The 27946-nt window shown below is 34.7% G+C and overlaps 1 protein-coding gene across 1 annotated transcript; it reads right to left on the bottom strand.

The window, feature by feature from the left end:
- Positions 1–284: 284 nt before the first annotated feature.
- Positions 285–27282, bottom strand: LOC123673444 (bacitracin synthase 1-like). The gene is made up of 15 exons (XM_045607925.1): positions 26677–27282; positions 26511–26620; positions 23343–23860; positions 22569–22722; positions 20668–20964; positions 18413–18722; positions 16563–16763; positions 15188–15313; positions 14985–15128; positions 13373–13456; positions 10922–11031; positions 5165–5682; positions 4144–4297; positions 3346–3642; positions 285–848 (listed from the first exon to the last, which is right to left on the bottom strand). The coding sequence occupies exons 1-15, from the start codon at positions 26681–26683 to the stop codon at positions 333–335; spliced, it is 3546 nt and encodes a 1181-aa protein (XP_045463881.1). The 5' UTR covers positions 26684–27282; the 3' UTR covers positions 285–332.
- Between the last annotated feature and the right edge of the window lie 664 nt (positions 27283–27946).

Here is a 27946-nt window from a genome sequence, read left to right on the forward strand (position 1 = left end):
CTTAAATGAAAACAATAAATCAGCAAAAAATGTTTCTGGTTCGGGACAATACAGAGGTACTTATTCAAATTAATCAGTTTTCAGCTCGTTAGTTTCTTCCTCGTAATAGCGATGGATCGAAAACTTAAATCCATTCGAGATAACTCTCATCCTTCCTTTTTAAAAAGTTGTTCTTTTCTACAAGTCCCATAATAATATACACGTGAATTTACGATATATCCTGGTGTTCAAGTTTTTCTCTAAAATTCTTCTTGAATTATCTGTGGTTATGTTAATTAAACGGAAACAAAATACTTTCGTTTATTCGAAGAAAGCAATTTGCATCACAAATTCTATAATTCTCCATTCAAAACCATACTAAGCAATTTCTTCTTATGAACTTTTCCACTTCCAGTCAGAGGCAGATCATCCACAACTTTAACTCCAGCTGCCAAAGTCTTTCTGCCATCTATCAAAACATTGTCTACGTATCGCACCAATTCTTCTGGATCAACCTCGCAATTTTTCTTCAATTTCACAACACCCATCGGAAGATGACCATCTTCTATGTGTGGAATCCCAACAACTGCAGCTATTTCAACACACGGGTGGGTGATTAAAACATTTTCAAAGACTGAAGGGCTCCAGGCAAAGGACCGATATTTAACCATCTCCTTCAATCTGTCGACAACATAAAAGCATCTGTCTTCATCGTACCGCACAATATCTCCAGTTTTAAAATAGCCATCTGAATCAAAGTCTCTTGAGGAGTCTTCTTTGTAATAGCCTGTCATGGAATATCTGGATTTTATTCTAAGTTCACCTGGCTTATTGGGTCCCAGAATTTCCTCAGTTTCTGGATCTACCACCTGTAAAATGAAGCATACTAGTTTATGATAATAGCATAGTATAAGGAAAGGATAGTAAGCAACCGCCGTTTGACGGCAAGGAAATAGTCACCAGGGGTCACTACTGTAGTTGGATTTGGAGAAGTAACTCGATAATAGATAGCGCTGAATCATGAGCTATAGATGGCGCAGAAATAATACTATAATTCATTCAGTGGCGTGGTTGAAAAGGGGTCGCATAACATTGCCAACAATTTTTATGTTATTATTAAGTTATCACAAATACACGCCACTGGCGTAAATGCTTATTACAGAGCAGAAAAAATATCAAAATATAGAAATATTCTGACCACCCTATTTTAAATATCTTAGTTCTTCAAAATAACACCAATTTTTTCAGAGGGCTCCACTTTACGGACCAATTTTTGACAGTAAAATTCGAGTAAAACTTGAGTATAACTAGATGGCGCTCAACATCAACAAAATCGAAAAAAGCACTACACTGGATTACTATCCTTTCCTTATACTATGATAATAGATATAATATGTTCATTTGTGAGTATCAACACAAAATGGAAACAATTTTACAATAAGACGAAAATTTTTCCAGAAATGTTGATAGCTTATTTATACAGGATGAAAAATAACCATGTATTTTTAGTCCAATTTCTTAACACCCTGTGGAAGAGTTGGGTAAATTTGCAGAATTTACGTTCAGTTTATCACAAAAATCCTTTTCGTTTTCATTTCATCTTGATATGTTGTTTTCTTTTGATGATACACATATTCAACTGAAAGCCAGGAATTTTTTTGTAAAAAAATTTAATTGGTCAATTTTTAAAATTCAACAGTAATTTGACACAAAAAGAAGAACGTAATTGGAATTTTTGAATATTTCGTATGTCGACCTCTAGAGGAAATAAGACAAATAATGCGATCTTGAGGAATTACGTCATATTCAGATTGCAACGGAAAACGCAGCTCGTCAAGTCTTCCTGGTAGTAAGGACGACAACGAATGGTTCTTTGAATTTAATTCCAGAAATGTTCAACCGGATTCAGATCCGGGCTGCATGCAGGCCATTCTAATCGTTTAATATTAACCTCATCTAGATATTGGTGGATATTAGATATGGAATGATCAAGTGGGCAAGATGACTGGAGAAAGACTGGTAAAAATTGTTAGAGATGGTGTACCACAGACACGGTGCCCCTTAGGAAGACCTCCAAAGAGATGGAAAGATTCATGATCTTCAATATCTCAGGAGAACTGAGAGTTGGAAAATACAGGCCTAAGGCCTACAATACGTGGAAGAAGAAGAAGAAATAATGGTTAACAATATTTGCTACATGCAGTCTTACATTAAAATGAAGTAGGTAATCACCAACAAATGGAGCATAGGGGACCAGCTTTCTGAAGAACGTCTTGTATGCAATGTTGTGCATTCAGAGCTCCGGTTTCAATAAATATCAATTCGGTATGTGCTGATCTTGATATACCGACCCATACCATAACAGAAGCCTCCTTCGTTTTTGTGCCTTAAAACAGCTTGGCGTGTTTATAAAATTTCAGGCTTTCATTTGAAAACGTGTATCTTCAAAAGAAATTAAGATATCAAGGTGAAATCAAAACTTGAAGATGGCGAAAAGGATACTCCTTGTAATAAACTGAGCGAAAACTCTACAAATTTCCTGAACTGTTCCACACGATCAGGGCAGGAGTTAGGGGTGAAATAGTGAAGCAACTGTCTCAGGCGCCTCTATTTGAGTAGCAGCAATTCGGCCCAGTTTGCTGGTCGCCTTTTCATGTTTCATCCTTGATTCTTAAAAACAACATAAGGTTGTTCCGCTACGCTGCGTTTATCAACATTCCCTGCAATAAAAATCCAAACCGCCTTCACTAAGCTACCTGTATAATAAATAGCACATGGCAGCCCAACCAATATAAACAGAACTCCCTATTACCCTCATTGAAAGAGGGATAAAATCATTATGTATTTCGCAAAGATGAAAAAGAACACTAACTTCGCTTTAGAATTATTTTGAAGCCCATGTTACACATTCAACACAATGTAAAATTCCTACGATTTTGCATTTGAAATTTGTTATCTGCTATCAGATGCCACAAACACAATTCTTGTTTCACTAAAATTTAGCTTACACTTACTATAAACAAGGATAAGGCCCAAAAATTCGATATTTGAATTTAATAAGAATATGCGCCTTCTCGAAACAAATAATAATGACATGAAATATGTTGTGTGATTTTCGTTGTTTGCTGAATATGTCAAAGCCGTAACCGAAGTATAGCGGAATCGCATTCGACTTCGTGAATTGATATTATCTTCAGACCATTCTAGGTAAAAAGATTCATTTTGTCCGAAAAAACTCACCTTCGAAGACATAGCCTATGACAACATACCTTTATATCATAGTGAGAACTTAGATCTGTTAATGGTTCATGAAGCTCATTTTGATCTTGGTTGATAATAATCGCTCTCTTAGAGACTTCTACTAACCTTATACCAGACTCCTGGTATCGGACAACCACAGCTGTCTGGTTTATTTTTAGCGAATTCTCGATGTTCAGCTATACCCAAGTCAAATATCAACGAAGGGCCACATGCTTCCGTCAGCCCATAAGCTTGAAGAATATAAACATTTGGAAGGACTGCTTTATATCTTGACAACAGTTCGGGAGCTAGAGCTGATCCACCTATCACGAGCAAACTCAACGAAGAAATATCGATGTCGTCGTCAATCGGATGCTTCATCAGTTGGCAAGATTGATAAACTGATAGAAATGCCAGGTTGATCTAGAAATAGAATAAAGATGAGAAAACCAAAGTGGTTTTATCTGATTTTCTTCAAAATGTTCCTGCTGTTATAGCAGCAATCTGCAGCTAGTAATTTTGACAATTTATCTTCAAAATTGTATGTGGAAAAGAAATAGCAATGAAGCTACAACTATTCATAGAAAATCTAATAACATCAAAATGTACCGTAGCATTATGATGATGATGACCCAAGTAGCATGCAAATGTCATAAGTTGATCACAAAGATTATCGTAATGTGTAAGTTTTGATATGTACTTATTTCAAAACTCTTTTAGAGCAAGGCGTTCTAGGGATGAAATACCACAATCCTCTGAGAGGGGGCACATCATTAAAATTGGTTGAGAACTCCTTACCAAAGTACTAATAATAATCATAGTTTATATTCATTGATTCTATGGATTATTGGATTGAATATTGAAATATAAAATTTCTTATTGCTTGATTCACTTGATTGAAAATAACTATCTGAAGAAACCTACTTTATACTTCTCTATAAGCCTCCATATTTTACTGAAATCAAACTCTTTGAGAATAACCCTTGCTCCTCCTTCCCTCAGAGTCCTTAGTGCCATCAAAATATATGAAATCCAATTAGGTGCAGATAGTAGTAAGGTAACGGGTATAGAAAAGCCACTGCAAATAAGACATAATTAATCATCAAATATAAATTAGTTATTATTATTATTAATCTGTGAGGAGCAAACTCTGGACCAGCGTTTCTCAATCTGTGAACGCGCCACCTACGGAGGAGCGCATTTACATGAATCGAATCGCACACAAGAATTTGAAAAGATAAAGATGACATGCTAGAGAAAGGTTTGAAAAAAATTATTGAAATTTCATTTAACACTGACGAAGAAACATTTCAAGGACTAACTAATGGCTAACATGAGCTTGTTTTAGACGCACAATTTCTCTAAATTTGGTCCCGTGTTAGAGATGGCCACTCTGAGTTCATTTTCTACTTGAAGTTTATTTCTGTATTTGGATCTTGAGGTAGCAAGTACAGAAAATCCAATTTCACAAATTAAGACTTTGGAAAAGGCAAGAGAATCATAAGCGCTCTGCTTTAGAGAGTAGCCGTTCGGAATCTCAGTCCAGGAGTTTGTTGAAGATTAATTAACAAAGTTTGACTTTTGTGAGGTTCTTTACGAAACATCTATCGGTTTTTCTTCTTTTAGTAGTGATAGTTCAACAGGGTATTCTCAAATAGAGTGTAATTGTGTAATTTGAATTCCTACGTGAACTCCTATGTGAGGGTAATCCATTGTCAAAAAAATATATACTAAACCAATTGATAAAACTCTAAAATTCTCCCTACAAACATTACAAACAATTGTGTAGGATCGGTAAAATAATAAGTTATACCTAGGTCCCGTCCTATGTACCTATTATTTCAATACACACTAAAACTTGACCAGACGTAGAAGTGCATCGAAAATTTTGAATAAACTTCTGATCAGATAAAATTACAACCATATCATAGTAAATATTACTCACCCACTACGTGCCAAAATGCTCAAATGTGAGATGCAGATACCCTTAGGTACCCCTGTCGTTCCGCTACTGAAAAAAATTGAAGCTGTCCGTTGGTTATCATCTATAGTAACTGGTTCGAATTCTCCAATCTCCTTTTGTGTAGCTTCCAATAAACTTTCAAATGAAATATATCCTTTGGTGTTGTCACCAAAAACAACTAGTTTTATATTCAGTTCTGCGATTCTTAAACTTTCCTCTATGATCTCTAGGTTCTCTTCGTCCACAAATAATATTCTTGGCGTGACCTTGCGTAGCATGAGTGCCTTTTCTTGGGGAACAACTAATGGATCCAAGGCTGTAACTATATTTCCATTGAATAGACCAGCTATGTAGGGAACGCAAGTGTATTTATCACTTCCACAGCATATTCCTACTATATCTTCTTCAGACAGATTCAACTTCTTCAGGTTTATAGCTACCCTCGTTGAAACATCTAACAGCTCACCAAACGTGACTGATTCATTGGTTTCAACCATGAACTGAAACATAACGATTCGATTGGGATGAAATTTCGTACTTATACAGGTAGTCCAACAAAAACTAACATATCGATTTTCCGACTTTGAAATGAAAATGTGGAAAAATGCTGGGACCCGTCAATTTTTGATTTTCCGCTTTTTTATCCCTGTAAATTCAATCCCCTAGGGTGGAACTAACCCCTTGATTTTGAATAGGGATGACGGATGTTGCGATCACTAATTATGAAGATCGCATCGAGTACTAATCTGTCCCTAAAACTTCAGAATATCCATCGATAATGATATAACAGCGAAAATAGTAAAGGAGTCAATGTGGAATTTATCTCGATAATATTATTAGTAATCGACATATACCAGAGTAGTTATGTTGTTAATGACACTACTGATTCAGTCGGAAACAAAAAGAGGGTGCATGAAAGAGAAGAAGCGAGGTACGTGGCTGTCTTAGATCATTTAGCAATGGATCAGACGTTGAGTACTAGGAAATTGTCCGATATATCTGGTGTTTCACGCACAACAATCATGAGAATTCTAAAACAACATAAATTCCATCCTTATAAGATACGATTGGTTCAGGAACTGAATGAGGATGATCCCGATCGCCGACTCCAGTTCTGTGAAGAGGTTAGTTAAATGATTAACGGTAATCAAAATTACATGTTCGATATATCTGTTGTTCGGTATTAGTCAGACGAAAATCCAAGATTATTTCGTGAGGTGCATACTAAGCGTACACAAAAATAAAATGTTTGGGCGGCTATTTATGAAAATCATGTAATCGGCCATTTTTTTATATCCAGTAATATCATAGGCCAAATTAATTTAGATCTATTAGAGAACGCTATTTATCCAGCTCTCGTGCAAGTATTGGAGAATGCAGAAGACCATCAAACGATTATTTCCCAAATAGATGACGCATCACCTCATTTTGTTCAACTGGTGCGTCAGTTCTTAGATGAGAATTTTCCTCACGACTGTTAAAGAAGAAGAGGACATATTGAGTGGCAACTCCACTGAAATCCAAGATTTACTCGAACCAGCCTGAATCACTGGGTGATTTGCGAACTCGGATCATTAAGGAATGCCGTCAAATTGCACCAAAAACCTTGAGTGACGTACGTGAACATTTTCAGCAAAACTTTTATTACTGTATGGAAGTGAATGGTGCCTATTTTCCGTATTTAATAAACTAATCACAATAGTAAGTACTTTTCCACTATTTTACCAGTCATTTCGTTATCGTTGGTAATTTGAAGCGAAATTTCCGGATCAGATAGTATTCGATAGGACGTAAGGAAAGAAAAATCTGTATCTGAACAGGCAGACTATATGTTTCTGCCTGAATTTGAACTGTTAGGTTAAGATTGATTTGCCCTGAAGATGTGAATGGTCGAAAGCTTGGCTAAATTTAATGAAGAACTTAAATGAGATTCTTAAGCGACTTTCTACGCGATATATAATTATTCCTTTTCTTTCACTCGATAAGATCTTCACAATGAGGTATCGCAACATCCTCATCCCTATTCAAAATCATGGTGTTGTACTCATCCCCATTAGTGGGTTGCAGTTACGGGGATGCGAAGAGTGGAAAAGTTGTTCTCCCTCGAATCAGAAATTGACAGGTCCGAGCAATTTTCCACATTTTCATTTCAAAGCCAATTGCCGAAGAATCGAGATGTTAAGTTTTCGTTGGACCACACTGTATGTGTTCTGTTTTTCAAGGGTGCAATTGCAAGACCACATATACAAGGTGATTCACCGCGATGACCTAAATAATCAAAATTTTGTGCTGAAAATTAGCATGTTATGGTTTGAGATAATGATCTTTTTCTCTAAAATATTTTCAGATCTCTACAACTCTAAAATCGTAAGTTATAGAGCAAAGATTCAGCACAAAATTATGATTGTTTTCCATAAACGTGTAATAGGCCATCGAGGTGAATCACTTTGTAAATACATGCATATACCTACAGTTATATAGTCTACAAGGGTGCAATTGGCGCATTATTGACTATAGCTCAAAAGCTCTTGACTTCACATCATTGCTTTCCTCATTTCTGAATAAATGTAGGTTACCTAAGTGTATTGATAACTGAATGAATGGAATACAAGAGATACAATTCGATATTTTTATCGACTGTTATCAAGTCAACAATGAAAATTAGATACCTGAATCGATTTAAAATTGACTTACCCAATAGATAATCATATATTTCGGTAATTCCACTAAAATTATCTAATTGCAGAGGAATTACCAAGATAATAATAATAATAATAATTTATTCACTGACTACATTACAACATATATACACAGTAAGAAAATACAAAACATGAGTGGAGAACATAAATGCTCACATAATAATAAAATCATGTATTATAACAAATAAAGGAGTGAATAAAGTGTTAATCACAGAAGCTTTAGCTACGAAAGCTATTGCTTGTACGTGATATAATCAACCTAGATTTAACTATCCTTTATTGACAAGTGAACGAACAAACTCAAAATACACAACAAAACGAGAAATATTTCTGCTTCCTGTAGTTCCACCTAGAACAGCCTTTGGCTGATCAGAGCAATCAATCCTGATCTTCCGATAGATACTATCCACTTCCTTGACATCTTTCTGAACAAACTTAAACTGTTGAGTTTCTTTATGTACGAGGGTAGCTGATTGAAAACTTTCGGAGCAAGGTAGTTACAGCAGCGCTGTCCTATATTCTTTTCACAACGGGGTATGTTTAAGGAGCTTGATCTATTTCTGGTGTTATAACAGTGGTCAACTGGATCGGAAGTAATTTTCGACTTTTTCATATTTATTAGCATACTGAGACAGAAGAGTTGTCTTATATCAAGCATCCCGGACTCCCTGTACAAACTATCGTTGGAGAACATGAGTGGTTTACCGTAAATAATTCTAAGTATCCATCTTTGCATTACATTTAAGTTCTCCAAATGATTATCATTCACGCCGCCCCAACCAATAATTCCATACGACAATTGTGGCTGCACTAATGCAAAGTACAGCAATTTCAGGTGTTTCAAGTCGAGGTAGTCTTTTAAATATTTAATTTTATATAAAATGCCTCTTAGCTTGTTGACGATACTTTTGATATGCATGTCCCATTTAAGGTGTCTATCGATCGTTATACCCAAATATTTGATGGAGTTCGCTTCCGGGATATGTAAGTTCGGTGTGACCATCAGGGGTCCAATATGTGGTAATCCACTCGAGTACGATGCGAATGGTAAATATCTCGTTTTCTCCAAATTTATCGTCAATTTATTGTACCTGAACCACATATCCAGATTACTGAAGTCCTTCTCGGCCTCAGCTTTCAGGGTGTTCCAAGAATCTGACTCACAAAACAACGCCACGTCGTCTGCAAAACAGAGAACTCTGCCTCTTACTCTGACACTCAACAAACTGTTTATATACAGTGTGAATAAAAGGGGTCCAAGAACCGTGCCCTGAGGCACCCCGTAATTTACATACATTGCTTCACTTAACTCTCCATTTACACTTACTTTTTGTTCCCGATCCATCAAATAACTTCTCATCATGTTGTAAATTTTACCTCTGAAACCGTATTTTTCCAATTTATTGAGTAGTTTTTCATGGGAGACTGTATCAAAGGCCTTAGAGAGATCGATAAATATACATAAGGATTGTTTTTTCTTATCTAGTGAGTTGTAAATACAGGATGTCAGGTGTCTGATTGCATCTTCGGTTGATTTTTCTTCTACAAAGCCATATTGAAATTGTGAGATAATTTTATAATCCTCTTTTTCAATATTTTTTCCATAACTTTTGCTATATTGCTGATCAACGATATTGGCCTGTAGTTCTTCATTTCCAATCTACTACCTTTTTTGAATAGAGGTTTTATAATACCTGTTTTTAAACTTTTCGGGAAATATCCTCCATCAAAGCAACAGTTTATTAGGTGAGTCAGAGGTGCCTTTATCTCGTCAGATATATTCTTTAGAGTTTCCGCTCTTATGCCATCATATCCCGGTGCTGTTCCCTGCCGCAGTTTCATAATCGTCTCGTGGACCTCCTCGATGTTCGCAGGGGTGAGAAACAAGGAGCTTCTTACTGTTTTTTCATGTTCTCTATAGTTTTCCGGAACACTTATTTTTTCTGCATACGTCTGACCTAAGTTAGAGTAGTATGCATTAAAACTGTCACAGATCCGTTTCCCAGACTCCACCATTGTTCCATCTGCCGATACAATCTTTTCAATCTTTGTCTCAGGCTTCGAACGATTGCATATGTTATTTACACTGTCCCAGAGTGCCTTGGACTGGTTAACATTGTCCTTTATTAGCTTTCGTGCATAATTCTTCTTCGCAACTTTGATTAACTTTGCCAACTTACCTTTATAAACGTGGTATTCTGTCTTCAGAAGTGAATTATTCGGATCCTTTTGTAAATTTTTATACAGGTGCTGTTTTCTATTTATCGATGTGAGGAGCGCGGAAGTAATCCACTTCTTTTTAATATTTTTTTGTTTTTTTAACCTTATATTTTTAGTTGTTTTTTCGATATATGCACTTATTCTGTCAACAAATTCATCAGCCATTTCATCTATATTATGGACAGAATAAAATTTTTCCCACCTCTCCTCTCTCAAGTTTGTCTTTAGTGCTGCGTAATCTATATATTTTTTATTTCTAGAATCGGAATTGGGCTGTCTCGTTGATGTTGCATCCAAGTCCACAGTTAATGCAATAGGATAGTGATCGGTAATAATATGTTGAAAGACGTACGATTGAATTGGAATAGAAACATTTTCTTTCACATAGAAATGATCTATGCAAGTTTTACTTTCTGGTCGAGTGTAGTCATTTATGTGCGATTCATATCCGTATGTGTTCAAGATATTCTTGTATTCCTCAGAAAAATCTGAATTCGACATAAGATCTATATTTATATCTCCTGTTATAACATGCATATCGCTCCTTTCAACCGTTTGAATATATTGCTGTAAATCAATGTTGAATTTTTTTGGACATGTACTTGGGGGTCTATAGACGGCTGTTAAAATAGCTTTCTTAGATCCAAACTGTGTTGAAACTTCCAGAATGTTTATATTTCCTAGTTTCTTTATTTCGTGTGAAAAACTGATTTCATTCCTAATATAAACCAACACTCCATCGTTCTTATTGAGTGAACCCTCATGAGATGATAAGATTTATCTAAATTTAAAAACAAAACTTCACTAACTGATCTCTTACCTGAGCTATTTCGTTCCTACGCAGTTTCATGTTGTGGAAAATTTCATAGCCTACCCCATGTTCTGGTACGGAATCTTCATCTGGCATTTTGATGATATACTCGTGATCATCTATAAATTTTTAAAGTTGCTTTGAAATATTTTTCACTATTTATAATCCAGAATTTTTGTATTCCAATCAGACAGTTAAGTTTCGCATGTTTTTAATTTAATTTCGTTCAAGCTCTAATCTTCTTAGAGGTTTCACGAAGCATAGCATAATCGGCATAGAAAACCAAAAAAGTATTGAAACTCATGTCTACTGAACTGAACAATATCATTTTATTGAAGTTAGCTTCCTCTTTTCTTTTGAGAACAATAAACAGCTAGAAGTTAAGAGGGATTACCATCACGTGGTTTTTCACCTATCGGTCAAACTTTGGTACCCATTCATTTCGATTGAATTTTTCACGAAATTATTATTTACCTCTTTTGTAGTGATTTTTGGTAAGTTATTCTTCACGAATATTTTTATAATATATCAGTGCTTTGTACATAGTACATATCGTAAATTTTTTTGCTAAAAACAAAAAGTTATCAAATTTTTTCATTCGCGAATTAAAAATATTTATTTTCTACAATTATTGTTTAAGGGAATTATGTGAAAACTCCATAAAAATCGGTGATTTGTGAGAGGAAATATTTCTAATTTCTTTGGGAAGTGAGCAGCCACGTGATGGTGTTCCCTCTTAAAAATGTATTTTCTTTTGAACTATTCAATATTTTTACTATTCAACTTTCGGATACTGCATGTCTAGTGTTCAAAACAGGGTCCACCACTGCGAATTTATCACTTTGGTAATTCCTTATGTGTCCCATTTGTTAATTTCTAGAAGTCGTAAGAATATTCACAGTTCATATTTAAATAATAATAATAATAACTATTTATTTAGTGAAAAACACTAGTTCTTGTACCGACTCGTTAACTCAGTTGCGCTGTTGGATATAACAGACTAATGACTAATATGATATTGCATGAAGTTTATCTCGTTGGAGGTTTCCGATGACCTTATAAATATAATATATATAAATATAAAAGTGTATCCTGAATTACCGAAAAATATGTGCTCATTTAGTTTTTTAGTTTTTTTTTCCAATAGATAGCTTGGCGTTAGAAAGATGAGATTTCTTACTACATAATCTTTTGCGACAGTTTTGTGATTAGTTTACTCAGTTTACTTCGAGCGCGCGTTAAAGATAGACACTATAAAAAATAAAAATACGTTGTATTTGAGTTTTTCTTCGATAAAGGCGAAAATACGAGCCAAACGGCTGAAGATTTAAATAGTGTTTATGGTCTTGATACTGTAATAGCCAATTACGCGCAATTTTGGTTCCGTCGATTCCGTTCCGGTAATTTCTATGTCAAAGGTGCATCACGCGCTGGAGACCAATTGTCAATATTGACAAAATCATGGACATTTTCAGGTCCTGTTTCCATTGCTCAAGAGTTGTAGACTGCACAAAAAACCTTTTGGAACCATTTGCATAAGGCTGGTCTCAAGAAGAAGCTAGATGTATGGGTACCACACGAGTTACCGCAAAAAACCTCTTAGACCGAATTTCCATCTGCGAATCGCTGCTGAATCGCAACAAAATAACCCTATTTTGAACACGGTTGGTGGCTGGTGATGAAAAGTGGATGACTCACGACAACGCCAAGCGAAAAGGGTCCTAGTAAAAAATCGGTGAGCTGTCGGAAACGGTCAGGAAGGTTTTGCTGTGTATTTGGGGGGATTGGCAGGGAATTATCTGCATTAGCTGCACAAATATTGACTCGGAACTATACTGTCAACATTTGGACCTTCTGAAGGAAGTAATCGCCCAGAAGCAACCAATAGGAGAGGAATTGTGTTCCATGGGACACACATCGATAGTGACTCGCCAGAGGTTCTTATGCATCCACCTTATAGTCCGAACCTGGCTCGAAGTTATTACCATCTCTTGCTGCCTGTCCATGGCAAACAATTTTGCTGGTTTCAACATTGGATTGAGCGGTACACATTGCTCGAAAAATTTTTTCATCATGATATATCTAAACTTCTAAACTATAAACTTCAAGCTTCAAAAATCTTTTTTCCAAATTGAGATACGACCATTGTTATCGAAATTACAGCCATTTGAAAAACCGCTAAAAATTTCGAATTTTATTTTGATCCTTTAATTTATTCCACTAGTATATTCAAACTGTCTATTCACACTATAAATTATACACTATAAATATATATAGAAAACTATAAATTAATCAATAGATCTGAGGATGCAATAATAGAGATATTCTCAATCTGAGTTATCAAATTCGAAAACAATCATATGTTGATTATGAGAATAAAGATTATTATTATTATATCCCCCTTTGCTAAATTCTTCGGAATTGGGATTTACGAAATCAGATTTTGAGACAACAACTTACCATGCATTTTGTGATATTGCCTGGAATTTTCAATCAATAAAAATGGATTACTTTCAACAGCTGTTTTGGTATTTCTGAATGAATCTAGTTAAAGACCTAACTAAGCGTCTACTGCACATAGAACGAGACTGATATGAAATGATTTTTCTGTTCAAAATAAATAAAACCAAATGCAATTCGTTCAAAATTTTCAATTTCAGATAATAGAAATATGAAGTGGTTGTATGATACAATGTAAACCAATAGTATTATCGAAATATTTGATTTATTATTATACCTTATGCATTTCTGTAAATAGAACAATTGATACAGTTGCGCCTCTTCATCTCTATTTTAAGGAGGTGCAGTGGCGTAACATGGGGGGGACAAGGGGGTCATCATGCCCCGAGCGCTACTCACAAAAGGGCGCCAAATGATTCAAAAAGCGGAACAATCGTCAAAAGTCTCGGTTTCTCAAGAAATAAACAATCTATGTTCAGGAAATGAGATCATGAATATTTTCTTCTATTTCAACTGCAATATACGAGTATTTCATAGAAAATCTTCTTGAAACTGAAATTACCACAGCTCCTGTGACCATCGGATGGCTTAGGAGAACAATCTCTATTTCAGATGGTACAATCAGTATATTTTTGTACTTTATCAGATCGCGAATATTGTCAACATAGTAAAAACATTTGTGTCAAAGAACACTAAATCACCGGTGCTTATCCAGCCTTCTTTGTTAAGGAATTGCTCTTGGTTTTGACGAAGTATTCATTGCGTATCTGTCTATACTTCACGAAAAGTTCTCCTGTTTCATACTGAAGTACCATTTGACCGGTTTTCATATCGATTACCTGAAAAATTGGATGAAATGATTAGAACAAGTAATTTTTTTTAATAATATCCCGGCATTTTCTACGAAATATTCTCAATATCACAAATCTCTTTATTCGCTGAGAACTGATTAACTCCGAATACTTACACCTGTATTCTTTCGAACAAGAAACATTTTTGGGCTGGTTTATTGTTTTCATTTAAGTGATAAGATTGACATGTTATATTCAACAAGTTGATGAGAGTTGATAAGGGGGAGCCAAGACTTTTGACGATGTGTGTAAATTTTAAATTTTATGCCGCAGTGTAGTATAATAAGTGATAATACGTAAATAAAAATGGAAAATATTAGTGATTTCTGGTAAACCATGATTGAAAGTTATTATTTTTCGAGGGATAAATTTTTCAATCACAATCTAGATGATTTCATATAATTTGCTCACAGCCGGCTGTCTATCGTAGAAACCTATATAGAATCATTCAGCCACTTTGTAATCAATGAAAGTACACCTATATTCAGGAATTTTCAATTCTCCTCTCAGTGGTACGCAAAATTGTACTTATTACAAGATTATCCCGCATTACATGATATCGCAGACCTCTTGAACATCAGTTCTCATGAGATGAGAACAACAAATCCAGTAAAACAGAATTTATATTGTTTATGAAATTACTTTTATACATATTCAAAAACGTGATAGTAGATATTCAGAACAACTGTCTGATTTTTTGTGCGACATATTGAATTTGAGTTCGCGACGCCCCCCGCATCTGCAGGAGATATTAAAGTCACCACTGCATATCATATCGGCACTCAGATACTTATCGGCGATGTCCTCTAAATTTCCGCAGTAGATTTCGTGGTACATATTTTGTATCACTGTTTGGAGCAAAATAGATAATTGATAAGATGCGATATCGTATGAATTATAATTAACTAGAACAAAATTTGTTCAAGATTATTATTTGCAGTATAAATAATTATATGGGGAATACCTTCTCTAACAGCTATTAGAACTCTATATCCTCTAATTTTTTGACTAGTTAAAGCATCTTTATATTTCCGAAATATATTGTAATTATAGAGATTATTGAGAACCAAATCATTATCAGTTATATCGTCTGAAAGTCAAGTTTCTATATTGACAATATAATATCAGAGCAGAACATCCAACGAACAGAAATCCACAAAAATCTACAGTATCGAATGATCAGAGACTACTCAAAATTGAAGCTGACCTAGGATACTTTCTTGTGTGAACTAAAATGGTTCTAAAATTTCATAAATAAACTCGAAAATATGGAGCAAACACAATCGACGATACTTCCAAAGAAGGTATATATGTGTATATGCAGAACTTGATTTCAAAAGCGTAGGTAGGTACTAATAAAAATATAGAATAATTTGAAAATTATTATCCTTAAAGATAAAAGTTTCAATAAATGTAGTCAAGGATGGAAAATTTCGAAAAGAAATGTTAAAATAGACAAAAACGAAAGAAAAACAAATAATATTTCATCGATATTGTCTGAAATATTACTGTTGAATTTTTTACCATATTTGTTATTGAATAAATTGAATTGAAATTTCAGTGGATAGTCTAAAAAAATTTGATGATAGTGGTAACATACATGGTGCGGACGGTAGATCGAAATTCGCATCTAATGCTGGAATCTTTGAATTGTATAAAGATCAGAGTCATAAACATAGATAGAAGGAGTATACGCTATTTTTCAATAAGCGAATTTTGTCCCCTACATGAACTTCTAAGTTAAATGAATTTATAGGGGTTGACGCATTGCAGAGCAGAGTCACCTCTCCCCGATGGTGTGAGAGAGATTAGGCAGAGATTGCTGGATTGCCTAACTGATGAGTCCATCAGCGATCTCTGGGATGAGTCCACTAGCGATCCCAGGTATAGGGCGCACCTACACAAACTAGGCTCGAGAAAGTCTCGCCAAACTCTTATGTTCTAAGATTTCATGTTGTATTGAGTCACAGAACTTCAACAATTATGGTATTTCAAGTTGATAGTAATTGTCTATGTAATTTATTCGGTATTCAACTATTGAACATTTCATTATATCGAATTGAACATCAAAAAAATTGGTACCAATCAAAATCCAATGTGCGTATGAAATGTCCATGTACTCACAGCAAAATTAGATTTTTCAAGTATCACTTTTCATAGTCTTCATACCTATTCGAGAACAAAACACAACAGATTTCTCTATAAAGAATTTTATTCATCAATATAATAAATTATGCACACATTGCTTCATGTTCTGTGGAGTTCTTCATTTTACTCGAACTTGTTGAGTAATATATAGGTAAACAATCTCACCTCTCTTGCAAAGGTGATATATTAAATTTCACCAGATAAAACCATATCACGTAATTTTCTCTTGAGGATTTTTCCAGTCCCATTCAAAGGCATTTTATCCACTATCTTACAGCCTGCCCACAACCTGAACCAGTCATGTTTCAATGCTTTGTCAACGTGAGCCACCAGTTCTTCAGGGTCGACTTTACAACCTGGTCTCAATTTAACCACACCCAATGGCATATCACCTGGAATTATTAGAATAAACGAATAAATATTATACCATCGAATATTTAATTTACAAGGAATAAAATCTAATATCAATGACGTTATAGGTTTCAGATAGCAATTTATAGGCGTCAGTGAAAAGTGACTTTTATTATGAAAAGATGATCTCAGATACCCTAATATAGTCCAGTAGATAAATACATTTAACCTGGAAAAAATTCCGAACTTAATGAAACTTCTACAGGTCGTTCGCGGGTGTTGTGGCATAACTCTGCCAAGTTATCCAACACGAGGACCCTGTGCTAACTTGAGGAGGGCCGAAGAACCTCAACATTTTCGGATTTATTTCAGTTTTTTGCCCATAACTTCTAAACTAAGAACCTCAACATTTTCGGATTTATTTCAGTTTTTTGCCCATAACTTCTAAACTAAGTAGTTTTCGAACAAAACGTTCATTTTCATAGTTGTAGACCATTGAATTCTCTAAAATTTTGTATCAAAAGACCTTTTTGTGAACCCAATATCAATTGAGATACAGTCGATCAAAATAATAGTCCAGTTAAAAAGCAAAACAAGTGGAGTCTGCTGGAAATAGTTCGGAACTTAATGAAACTTCTACAGATTGTTTAGGGGTGCTGTGGGATGATTCTGTCAAGTTATCCAACACGAGGACCCTTCGATAACTTGAGGAGGGGCTGAAGAACCTCAACCTTTTGGTCTTTTTTCGGTTTTTTGCTTATAACTTTCTACTTAATTAGTTTTCGACCAAAACGTTCATTTTCAGAGTTTTAGATAATTGAATTCCTTATAACTTTGTTTCTCGAAAGTTTTTTATGAACCTTATATCAACCGAGATACAACCAATCAAAATGAGAAGAATTTTGTCAAAATGTCAAAAATTGGTAAAAACAAAGGTTTTGACCCTCTTACTAACAATTACCAGCAGTTCTATGGTGATTATGATAATTAACCATCAATATCGACCGAGATATCGACATATTGTAACATAGGGAGGTGGACATAATTATTTTGAACCTTAATAATCAGATCAACTGGGTAAAATCAATAAATAATAATCAAGAATTAATTGAAAATAATGAATGTATATAACCCAAAAAAGACCAGAAATGTTGGGGTTCTTCGGCCCTCCTCAAGTAAACACAGGGTCCTTTTGTTGGATAACTGGACAGAGTCATCCCACTACATCCCCGAACAATCTGTAGCAGTTTCATCAAGTTCGGATTTTTCTTCAGCAGGCCCCATTTTTTTGCTTTGTCACTGGACTATTATTTTGATCGACTGTATCTCAATTGATATTGGGTTTAGGAAAAAGTCAGTGAATGAAAAATTATAGAGAATCTAATGATCTACAACTTTGAAAATAAACATTTTGTTCGAAAATTACTTAGTTTAGAAGTTATGAGCAAAAAACTAAAAAAGTCCGAAAATGTCGAGGTTCTTCGGCCCTCCTCAAGTTAGCACAGGGTCCTCGTGTTGGATAACTTGACAGTCATCCCACATTACACCCGAACAACCTGTAGAAGTTTCCTTAAGTTCGGAATTTTTTCCAGCAGACCCACTTTTTTGTATTTGTCTACTGGACTAATAATTAGTTTTTACAAAGTGAGTAAGTTCAATATCATTGCCTCGAGTCTGGATCATTACTAACCATTTTCCAAATGCGGTAGACCGACCACTGCTGCTATTTCAACAGAAGGATGGGTGGTGAGGGCATTCTCCAATGTTCCGGGACTGATTACGTTCCCTTGATATTTCAACATTTCTTTTATTCTATCAACAACATAGAAGCACCTATCGTTATCATAGTATACAATATCACCAGTTTTCATGTAACCATCAGAGTCGAAGTCTTTCGAAGAATCTTCATTGTAATATCCAACCATTCCTAGTTTTGTTTTTACTCTGAGTTCACCTTGCTTGTTAGGACCCAAAATTTCTTCAGTTTCTGGATCCACCACCTTAAAATTAGTAAAAAATGATTAAATCTCCATAAACCTAATTAATACACAGTAAAGATACGACTCATATTACTAATGCAAAGAAGAGATAAAATTCCAATAGCAATGGCGACGCTAGGGTTAGGCCAGAGAGGCCCGAGCCCCCCAAAATATTTGCTGCCTCCTCCCTCTAAAATTTGACATACTAAGGGTTAAATAATTACAAGAATAGAATAATAATAACATTATTAATATAATTTCGATTTACTTTGCCCCCCTCAATAAAAATCCGGCCCCGCTGCTGTTTTTGAAAGCTGGCGTCAAATATAAAGGGTGTTTTTTTAGAGCTATAGAACTTTAAATTGCAATAAAACAACGATGGATTATTCGATTGACATGAATTTCATTTATCCGCAAGATAATCTTGTGGCATTACATTTCAAATATGATTTCTGGCATATGACCGCCACGGCTGGCTCGGATGTAGTCCAATATGGACGTCCAATTTTCGATGACTTTTTCCAACATTTGTGAACGTATATCGGCAATAACACGGCGAATGTTGTCTTCCAAATGGTCAAGGGTTTGTGGCTTATCCGCATAGACCAAAGACCTTACATAGCCCCACAGAAAGTAGTCTAGCGGTGTTAAATCACAAGATCTTGGAGGCCAATTCACAGGTCCAAAACGTGAAATTAGGCGGTCACCAAACGTGTCTTTAAATAAATCGATTTTGGCACGAGCTGTGTGACATGTTGCGCCGTCTTGTTGGAACCACAGCTCCTGGACATCATGGTTGTTCAATTCAGGAATGAAAAAGTTAGTAATCATGGCTCTATACCGATCACCATTGACGTTCTGGCCATCATCGTTTTTGAAGAAGTATTGACCAATGATTCCACCAGCCCATAAAGCGCACCAAACAGTCAGTTTTTCTGGATGTAACGGTGTTTCGACATACACTTTAGGATTAGCTTCACTACAAATGCGGTAGTTTTGTTTGTTGACGTAGCCATTCAACCAGAAGTACTCTTCATCGCTAATGGACGTAGTGCGCGATACGTATTCCGCACAGAGCCATTATTTTCGAGATGAAATTGCACTATTTGCGAGCGTTGTTCAGGCGTGAGTCTATTCATGATGAATTGCCAAACCAAACTGAGAATAAATCACTTGACAGCTGTTAAATCGGTTGCCATTTTGAACAGTAATGCCTACTTAAAGTTATATACCTCGAAAAAAAACACCCGTTAGTATGAGCAGTCAATTTAATAATTCTCTTATCAATATCGATTTGAGGGAATGGAGGTACAAGTAGAAGTTTTCCAAATTGTTTGGTCTAGTCTAGATTATCTGAATTCTGAGTTAGTATTTTGATATTATGATTGGGATTCATGATCTTAATTCGACCATGTTGACTACTGACTACTGTTGTATTTGAAGATACGATGCATCAACGTTTTGAAAATTCAGAATTTTAATTAGCCTTAAAAATAAAATTTGAAAGATTAAAAAAATATTCTAAAAATTATGAATAAATAAATTATAATAAACTGATCTAAGAATGCACTCAAAACAAAGTATAACGATCATAAAACTCTGCCCACACAATTTACAACAATGCTGGTGTTACCGAGCTTGCTATGTTGAATATTCTTGTCTCTTCTGAATTTTTATACATCCCATGTAAACCTTTCGAGCCAAGTATTCCCACTAAAAATATTCAGGTGAAGTTAAATCCGGTGGACTTGCCGGCCAGGGCAAATGAGCCGGCCAGGAAAAGTTCTGTTTGAAAATAATTTCCACAAATATTTTAATATTTAACAACAATTATTTCGCCAATACCTATACTGCTACTCCTTCAAGTTGGAAACACAATTTATATATGTTAGGAAATAGGAACGAATGGAAATCGTGAATCTTTATGATATCTTCCTATTCTGATATTTTCAACAAAAATGATTACCTTATACCAACAACCAGTAATTGGTGTACCACAGCTGTCTGGTTTGTTCTTGAACCATTCCACTTCTTCAGGTTTTCCTAAATCGAAGACCAAAATCATACCACAAGATTCTGTCAGTCCATAAGTTTGAACTATGAGGGTGTTTGGAATGATTTTCCTCAATCTGAAATTAATTTCATTCGGCAGTGTTACTCCACCAATCATCAATAACTTCAATGACGAAACATCGACGCCATCTTCAAGAGGAGATTTGATGAATTGACAACACTGGTATGCTGTGGCTACAACCATAAAGACCTGAAAAGAATATCAGGAGTTTATCGATCGATTCTTCATAAGGTTATTTCTTTCCTATTTTGTAATATTCTCAATATACAGGCTGTTCTAAAAGCTCTATAGTATACTTTTAAACCCGTGAAAACGCCTGAATTTGACCTTACGCCACTTTACAATTGAGCGTATGCTAACGCGAACAAAATAATACTACTATTTTGTTTGCATCAGCATAATCAATTGCTCAATTGTGAAGAACTACAAGAAAATATCGAAATCATATTTTCAGGGAAAAATAATAAATCCCAACAAGAAACAATAACGCTGTCATTTAATCCACTGAAGATGTTCCCTTTCATAATTAAAGAAATTGATATATACTAGTGGAAACAATTAAAGGATCAAAATAAAATTCAAAAATTTTAGCGCTTTTTCAAATGGCTGTATTTTTGATAAATATGGTCGTATCTCAATTTGAAAATAAACTTTTTGAGGCTTTAGAGTTTAGAGCAATGTGTATCGCCCTATCCGAATGAATACAGTAAATAAAACTTGATTTTCACAGGATTTTAGGAAAGTGCGTTATCCAAAACTAAATCCAACTAATGCCAACGTTTCGCGGATATATGTATTTCCACTTTTTCAGGGCTACAAGAGAGAAATTTACGAAGATAAAATAATGTACAATCATTTACATTAAATTATTAATTTCTTAAACTGCTTCGAAACAAATTCTAAACACGCACACATATACAATAAAAGATGATAAAAATATATTGATCTAAATACAGATTAAAATTCATTTCATTTTGTCCAAATAATGAGTAATCAGAAAGCAGATCATAGTTCTTGATTCGTTTTCGAATTACTGGGTGTTTTTGAAAAATGAATCAGTTAATTATAAATGAATTATCATTTTAGAGATATAGAGGAGAATTGTTCTTTTTTAAATGAGACACGCTATATATGACTTGATGACAATTATACGATGGATTAAAAATTTATTCAATTTCGAAATCAATGAAAAACTCCATATCTCCTCTTATAAACTATGTTGAAAAATATAGGGTTCCATTCAAGAAACACCAACTTTCCTCTACCTATATCCCTAAAACGTTAATTTATTTCCAAAATCTTTTATCCATAATATATAAGCCATAAAAATTACGGAAAAAACGTTTAAAAATGTTTTCAATATATCTCAAACAGATACCAAAATATAGGGAAATATTTGAAACGGTCATTTTTCAGAAACGCCCTGATGTAACTTGAAAATGAATCGCGATATCTATGATCTACTTTCTGATATCTTATTATTTCGAAATAAGAGATCGAAAGATTGAAGAATTTTTCTATAAGATTCTATCGGATTTGTTATCACGAAAATAATAATTAGTATTTAGAATTATTTCACAATATTTATCTTGAATTTTCTATAGTTCTGATGCTGTTATAATCTTGAAATTTCGCAAGGGGCTTGAAATTATCATTCACATCAACATCTAGTTCATTTTATTCATGACAATGCCGGATTCCTCATATATTATTGTTATTGATATTCAGATGATTGTCACTTTGACTCTATTAAAAGGTCTAGTTCAATCCTAAATAAGGCTACGATAGCTTACCTTATATTTGTCGACCATGTTCCATATTTGGCTCATGTCATAATGTTTACACAATATTCTTGCACCACCGTCTCTAATAGATCTGATCAGGGTTATTGCATACGAAATCCAATTCGGTGTGGTGAATACTAGAGTAACAGGTATGGGAAATCCACTAAAAAATATAATATTTCTGTAGAGACAATCAAAACTCTATTATGCTCACATAATATGAAGAATGTCTTTACTAGACGCAAAAAATTTGAAATTATCAACAATGCTTTTAGATTTTAGAGCTGATTTATTTCCGATATCATTCAAAAAAAAATGTCAATAAAAAATTGTCATGTGCATAATGATATGAGGTATACATTTTTGAAATCAACAAAAATGAGGAAAGCTTTGAAACAACATATGCCTGTTTACAGTTTCATGATCTACATTGGCGCAAATTGGCATATGAATGAACGAGAGCCCAAAAACTCTCAACCTTCATCATTTACAAAATCTCTGCTCGATCAAATCTGTTGTATCGAAATTATTGTATAATTTTTTCTCGATATTCTATGGTATTTTTCAGGCAGAGATACTTGCAATAGAAAGATGTGTAGAAATTAACCTAGCAAGAAACTATCAGAAATGTGATTAAGCAAAACATCCTGATAGTCAGGCTGCAATCGAAGCACTGAGCTCACATATCATCGATATTAAGATGGTATTGGAGTGGCGAAGAAAACTCAGTGAAATAGGCAAGATAAACAAGGATTTTTAACAACATTTGTCTTAGATACTTACCTAGTTCGCGAAAGAATGGTGAAATGAGAAAAGCATATTCCTTTAGCTATCCCAGTTGTTCCGCTACTGAATATAATCATACCGGTCTTGTCGTTACTGTCTAATTTTACTGGTTGGAAATCTTCTATTTCTTTCTTCGAGGCTCTTGAGAATTCTTCGAATGAGATATGTCCTTTATTGTTCTCACCAAAAACGACGATTTTGATATTGAGTTCCCCTAATCTCAATGCTTCCTCCACGCACTCGAGATTGTCTTCATCCACAAATAATATTTTTGGTGTAACCTTCTTCAGTATAAATGCTTTATCTCTAGGAACATCAAGTGGATTCAAGAATGTCACTATACTTCCGTTGAATAAACCAGCTATGTAAGGAACACAAGTATGTTTATTGTTCCATGAACAAATTGCAACAATGTCGTCATCGCCAAGTTTGAGTTTTTTCAAATTTATAGCCACTCTCTTAGTGTCTTCCAGAAGCTCACCGTACGTGACTGTTTCATCTGTGTCCACCATGAACTGAAAGAAAAAGAAATACGTCAGCATGTATGCCAAATGCATTTCATAAAATTAAAAATTTGTGGGTTCAGGAACATAGTTCTTCGTCATTTTGTCAACACCCAAAGTTATTTAACATATAGATTTCTAATGATTATTTAAGTAGGCCTGTCAACCTGTTCCAACAGGCTCAATCGGTTTGTATTGGAATGAATTATTCATTTCTTCTTTCATTTAGCGGTTTACGAGCTCGCTCAATTTGAGATAGATTTTTCTTCGAATTGGTTTATGTTCATCTTAAATTCTTTCATCTATCCACAGTCTTTCGACTTATTTCCACATGGATCGCTGACAAAAATTTCAGAGATATACAAGAACAACCCAGTTACAATAAACTTTTTGAAGTATGCAATGTACAGGGTTGGCAAATAAGCGAGGTAAGCGGCTATATCCCAGGATCCACTCATCGTAGAGACTTGCGGTAAAAATTTGAAAGAAGAAGATATTCTTCAACTGATGCACTGCGAAAATTCAAATTGGGTGTTTAAGTTCTGACAGAAACAGAAATCCTATCAAATTTGTATGAAAAAACCAAAAGGTCGCAAAGCGATAGCTTCAGGCGTTCTGGAATTATGGCCGAAAAAAGATATTCTTCAACTGATGCACTAAAAAACTAAATTGTGTCTTCTTTCGGCCATAACTTCAGAACGCCTGAAACTATCGCTTTGCGACCTTCAGGTTTTTTCATGCAAATTTGATGGAATTTCTGTTAAGAAAATCCTATCATTATATTTGAAATTTCGGAATAAAATGAACAAAACAATGAACTTCTGACTTAGCTTCCCCTATCGAAAGCAGCAAAAACAAATTTATCATGAGTAAATTTTGTCCTCAATCAACAAGATATTATCTTTCAGACGAGATATAATTTGATCAAAAATGTTGAGCCAAACTTAAGTAACAGGCATTTCAATCAGCCAGATTTCTCCCTTTCACCTACCCTTATTTGATGTCGTAAAATCGAAAGTGACAATACAAAAAGTTAGAGAATTTTCCAAGGATTACAGTGATGATATTTTTTCTTCAACTTCATATGAAACATTTTCGATTAAAATTAATGTTTCTACTCGACGGTAGCTATTACGCCCCCTAGCGGTAGAGGTATGAACTTCAAAACAATTTCCAGTGTGTTTTCTTGTACACTTTAGTGGTAAAATTTTTCACCGCAAGTCTCTACGACGAGTGCAGGATCCTGAGATATAGCCGCTTACCTCGCTTATTCGCCCGTCCTGTACAATTGGAAATATCGAACTTTCCATTGCTAACATAACTACTGATCTCAATTAAGAGGGGAATTTTCCAAGAATATCCCTTGAGTTGAGTCCTTTGTGGTTCAGCCAGGAGCTGAACCCCGCTCTCTGAACAACTGAATGCTAATGGAGAAGGTTTCAATATCAGGGGCTAACGTAATACTATCACCTCCAATCATTTGCTATACATGGATTATTCAAAACCATTGAGTTCAAGAACACATAACAGGCAACAAAAACCACAAGCAAATTTTGGTCAGACTAGTGGAGGATTTAATGAAGTTGTAAGGATGGTTTTCGAGCTGAACAAGTGAAGTGAAAAACCAATCGATTTTTTTAATTGACAAGAGATAAAAGCAATGAAATCGAACGATTTTTACAAATACCTAGGACTGAAACACAACTGAGCTCATTAGGAAAACCAACAATATTTCAAAAACTAATCTCAACACCAAGAAGCATGACGAGAGCATGTTCAGTTCTAACATACTCTTTCGTTATAATTCTATGGAGCAAGATAGATATAGAAAAATTGCAACGCAAAATGAGAATTTTGATGACAAAAGCACACAAGCACCATATGAAAAGCAGCATTCATTGAGAGGACAACATTGCCGTGGAATAAAGAAGGCTGGGTCTGCTAGACATCATGGAACTTGCTCAAGGGTAAATAAATAGCATGCCTACCAACATACTTTTCAAAGACGAATCAAGTCACAGACGTCAGAGGTCTACCAAACATTGTGTGAAGCAGACGAATCAATACCTTTACAACCTCGTTTATAACTGCACCAGGAGCATTTTTCATACAACCATCAGACAATTCCAGAAAAACGGCAAAGATAGATAGAAGTCCCTGAAAGGACGATAATAAAATTCCTAGGAGGTGACGGACAGGTCCTGAGGTCCAAGGATGGGTAAGATCGCGTGAAAGAGCACCAGAGGGACCACAAAGACCGGACACAAACGAAATCTCTCTGATATTTTAAACATAAGGAATTGTGTTAATGTTCCCTAGAGTTACTACGAGAAAATTTTTCTCTCCTGGGCTAATAGGCTGAAGTGGGGGATAATTATTTCAAAAAATTTTTGGAACCTGATTTTGATTCAATCTAACAAGCGTACCAAGTATTTTATTTATTGATCAGTTCTCAAGCTACGTGTTTGTCATATTTTCAACAAAATACAAAAAGCGTCATGTACGTGTATCAGGAAAATAAAAGATGTAATAGGTACCAAGCGTAGCCTAATAATTCTAAAAGGCTATATCCACAACTGACAATATTACCATCAGCAGTGCCAAAAAAAAAAATCAAAGAACTGAACCATAAACGCATAAATTGAGTTAGAGGTGGACTAACCTGTGCAATTTTATCTTTATGTAGCTTCATTTTGTGGAATAATTCATATCCTAAACCATGTTCCGGTGGTAGTTCTTCATCTGGCATTTTCATGATATACTCGTGATCATCTGAAAAAACAAGAATTAAGTGGTCACAAACCAAATATAAATGAGAAAATATTTACCTGACATTGTGAAAGCTGATATTATTTTTCCAGATGTTTAAATTGATGAGAACCGAGTGGAAGCAGCACTATATTAACTCCTCGGAAGTTATTTGAGGATGTGAAAAAACATGGAGTATGTGAGCTAGTGAGATCAGCTCATCCGAAATTTATTGGAAAATTGATTTTAAATAAGATAAAAAAGATATTACAAATTTGTGAAACTCGATAGATTTTAAAATCGCTGGAATTTTCTTTTATCCAGTGGCGAACAAACATAAATTTAATTGATAAAATATAAAGTAGGTACATCAATTCAAGGTAGGTATATCATAAATGGGAAAGTAATTTTTCGTAAAGATCAAGACATTATTCAATTGTCAGAATATTGAAATGAAACGCTGATGAAGACCCTCCAAACATCGGCTTCGAACACTTATTTCTTTACAATATTAAATATCTAGTAGAAAGTAGCAATGAATAAAGAATGAAAGACTCTATGAAATGTTCTCCCTTTTTAGAAAACAATTCTCTGATTGGAAAATGAACAATTATTTTTTAAAAATCAGAGAAGACTGGAATTTAAACATATGGAATATGGGATTTCAAAAACATAAAAGTGAAACAATAAAGCCTACCTTTCATATAAATAGTTCAGAAAAAAATGATATCACTCGAATTAAAAGTTCAGAGTTGAAAAGAAATTGCTCTCTAACGGCAAGACTGTTCAGTTAAAATAAATATGATAAATATTTGGAACAAAGAAATGCCAAACAATATCTTGCACTTCGCATTGCGAGAATTTATTGCAGAGAGATAAAAATAATTGGAGACAATATGCAGAAGCGGAACCTTTTTTGCCTCTGTGAACCTCGGGACCCTACACTTCAGCGTACCTATACTAAGCGTACCGGTTGTTCCGCCACTGCTTTTATCTACATAATCAATATTCACCCAACAACAGGTGCGATATTCAAAGGGTATCTATCATTTATCGTTATTTTACTCTATCAATCAGTTATGCAACGGAAAATTTTCATTATAGTTATATCCTACATGTGTGTACAGGGTGGGCAAACAAGCGAGGTAAGCGGCTATATCTCAGGATCCACTCATCGTAGATACTTGCGGTAAAAATTTTTACCACTAAAGTGTACAAGAAAACACACTGGAAATTGTTTTGAAGTTCATACCTCTACCGCTAGGGGGTGCAATAGTTACCGTCGAGTAGAAAAATGAATTTCACTCGAAAATGTTTCATATAAAGTTGAAGAAAAAAAATCATCACTCT

Source organism: Harmonia axyridis, chromosome 2 (assembly GCF_914767665.1).
Source record: "Harmonia axyridis chromosome 2, icHarAxyr1.1, whole genome shotgun sequence".
NCBI lineage: Eukaryota > Metazoa > Arthropoda > Insecta > Coleoptera > Coccinellidae > Harmonia > Harmonia axyridis.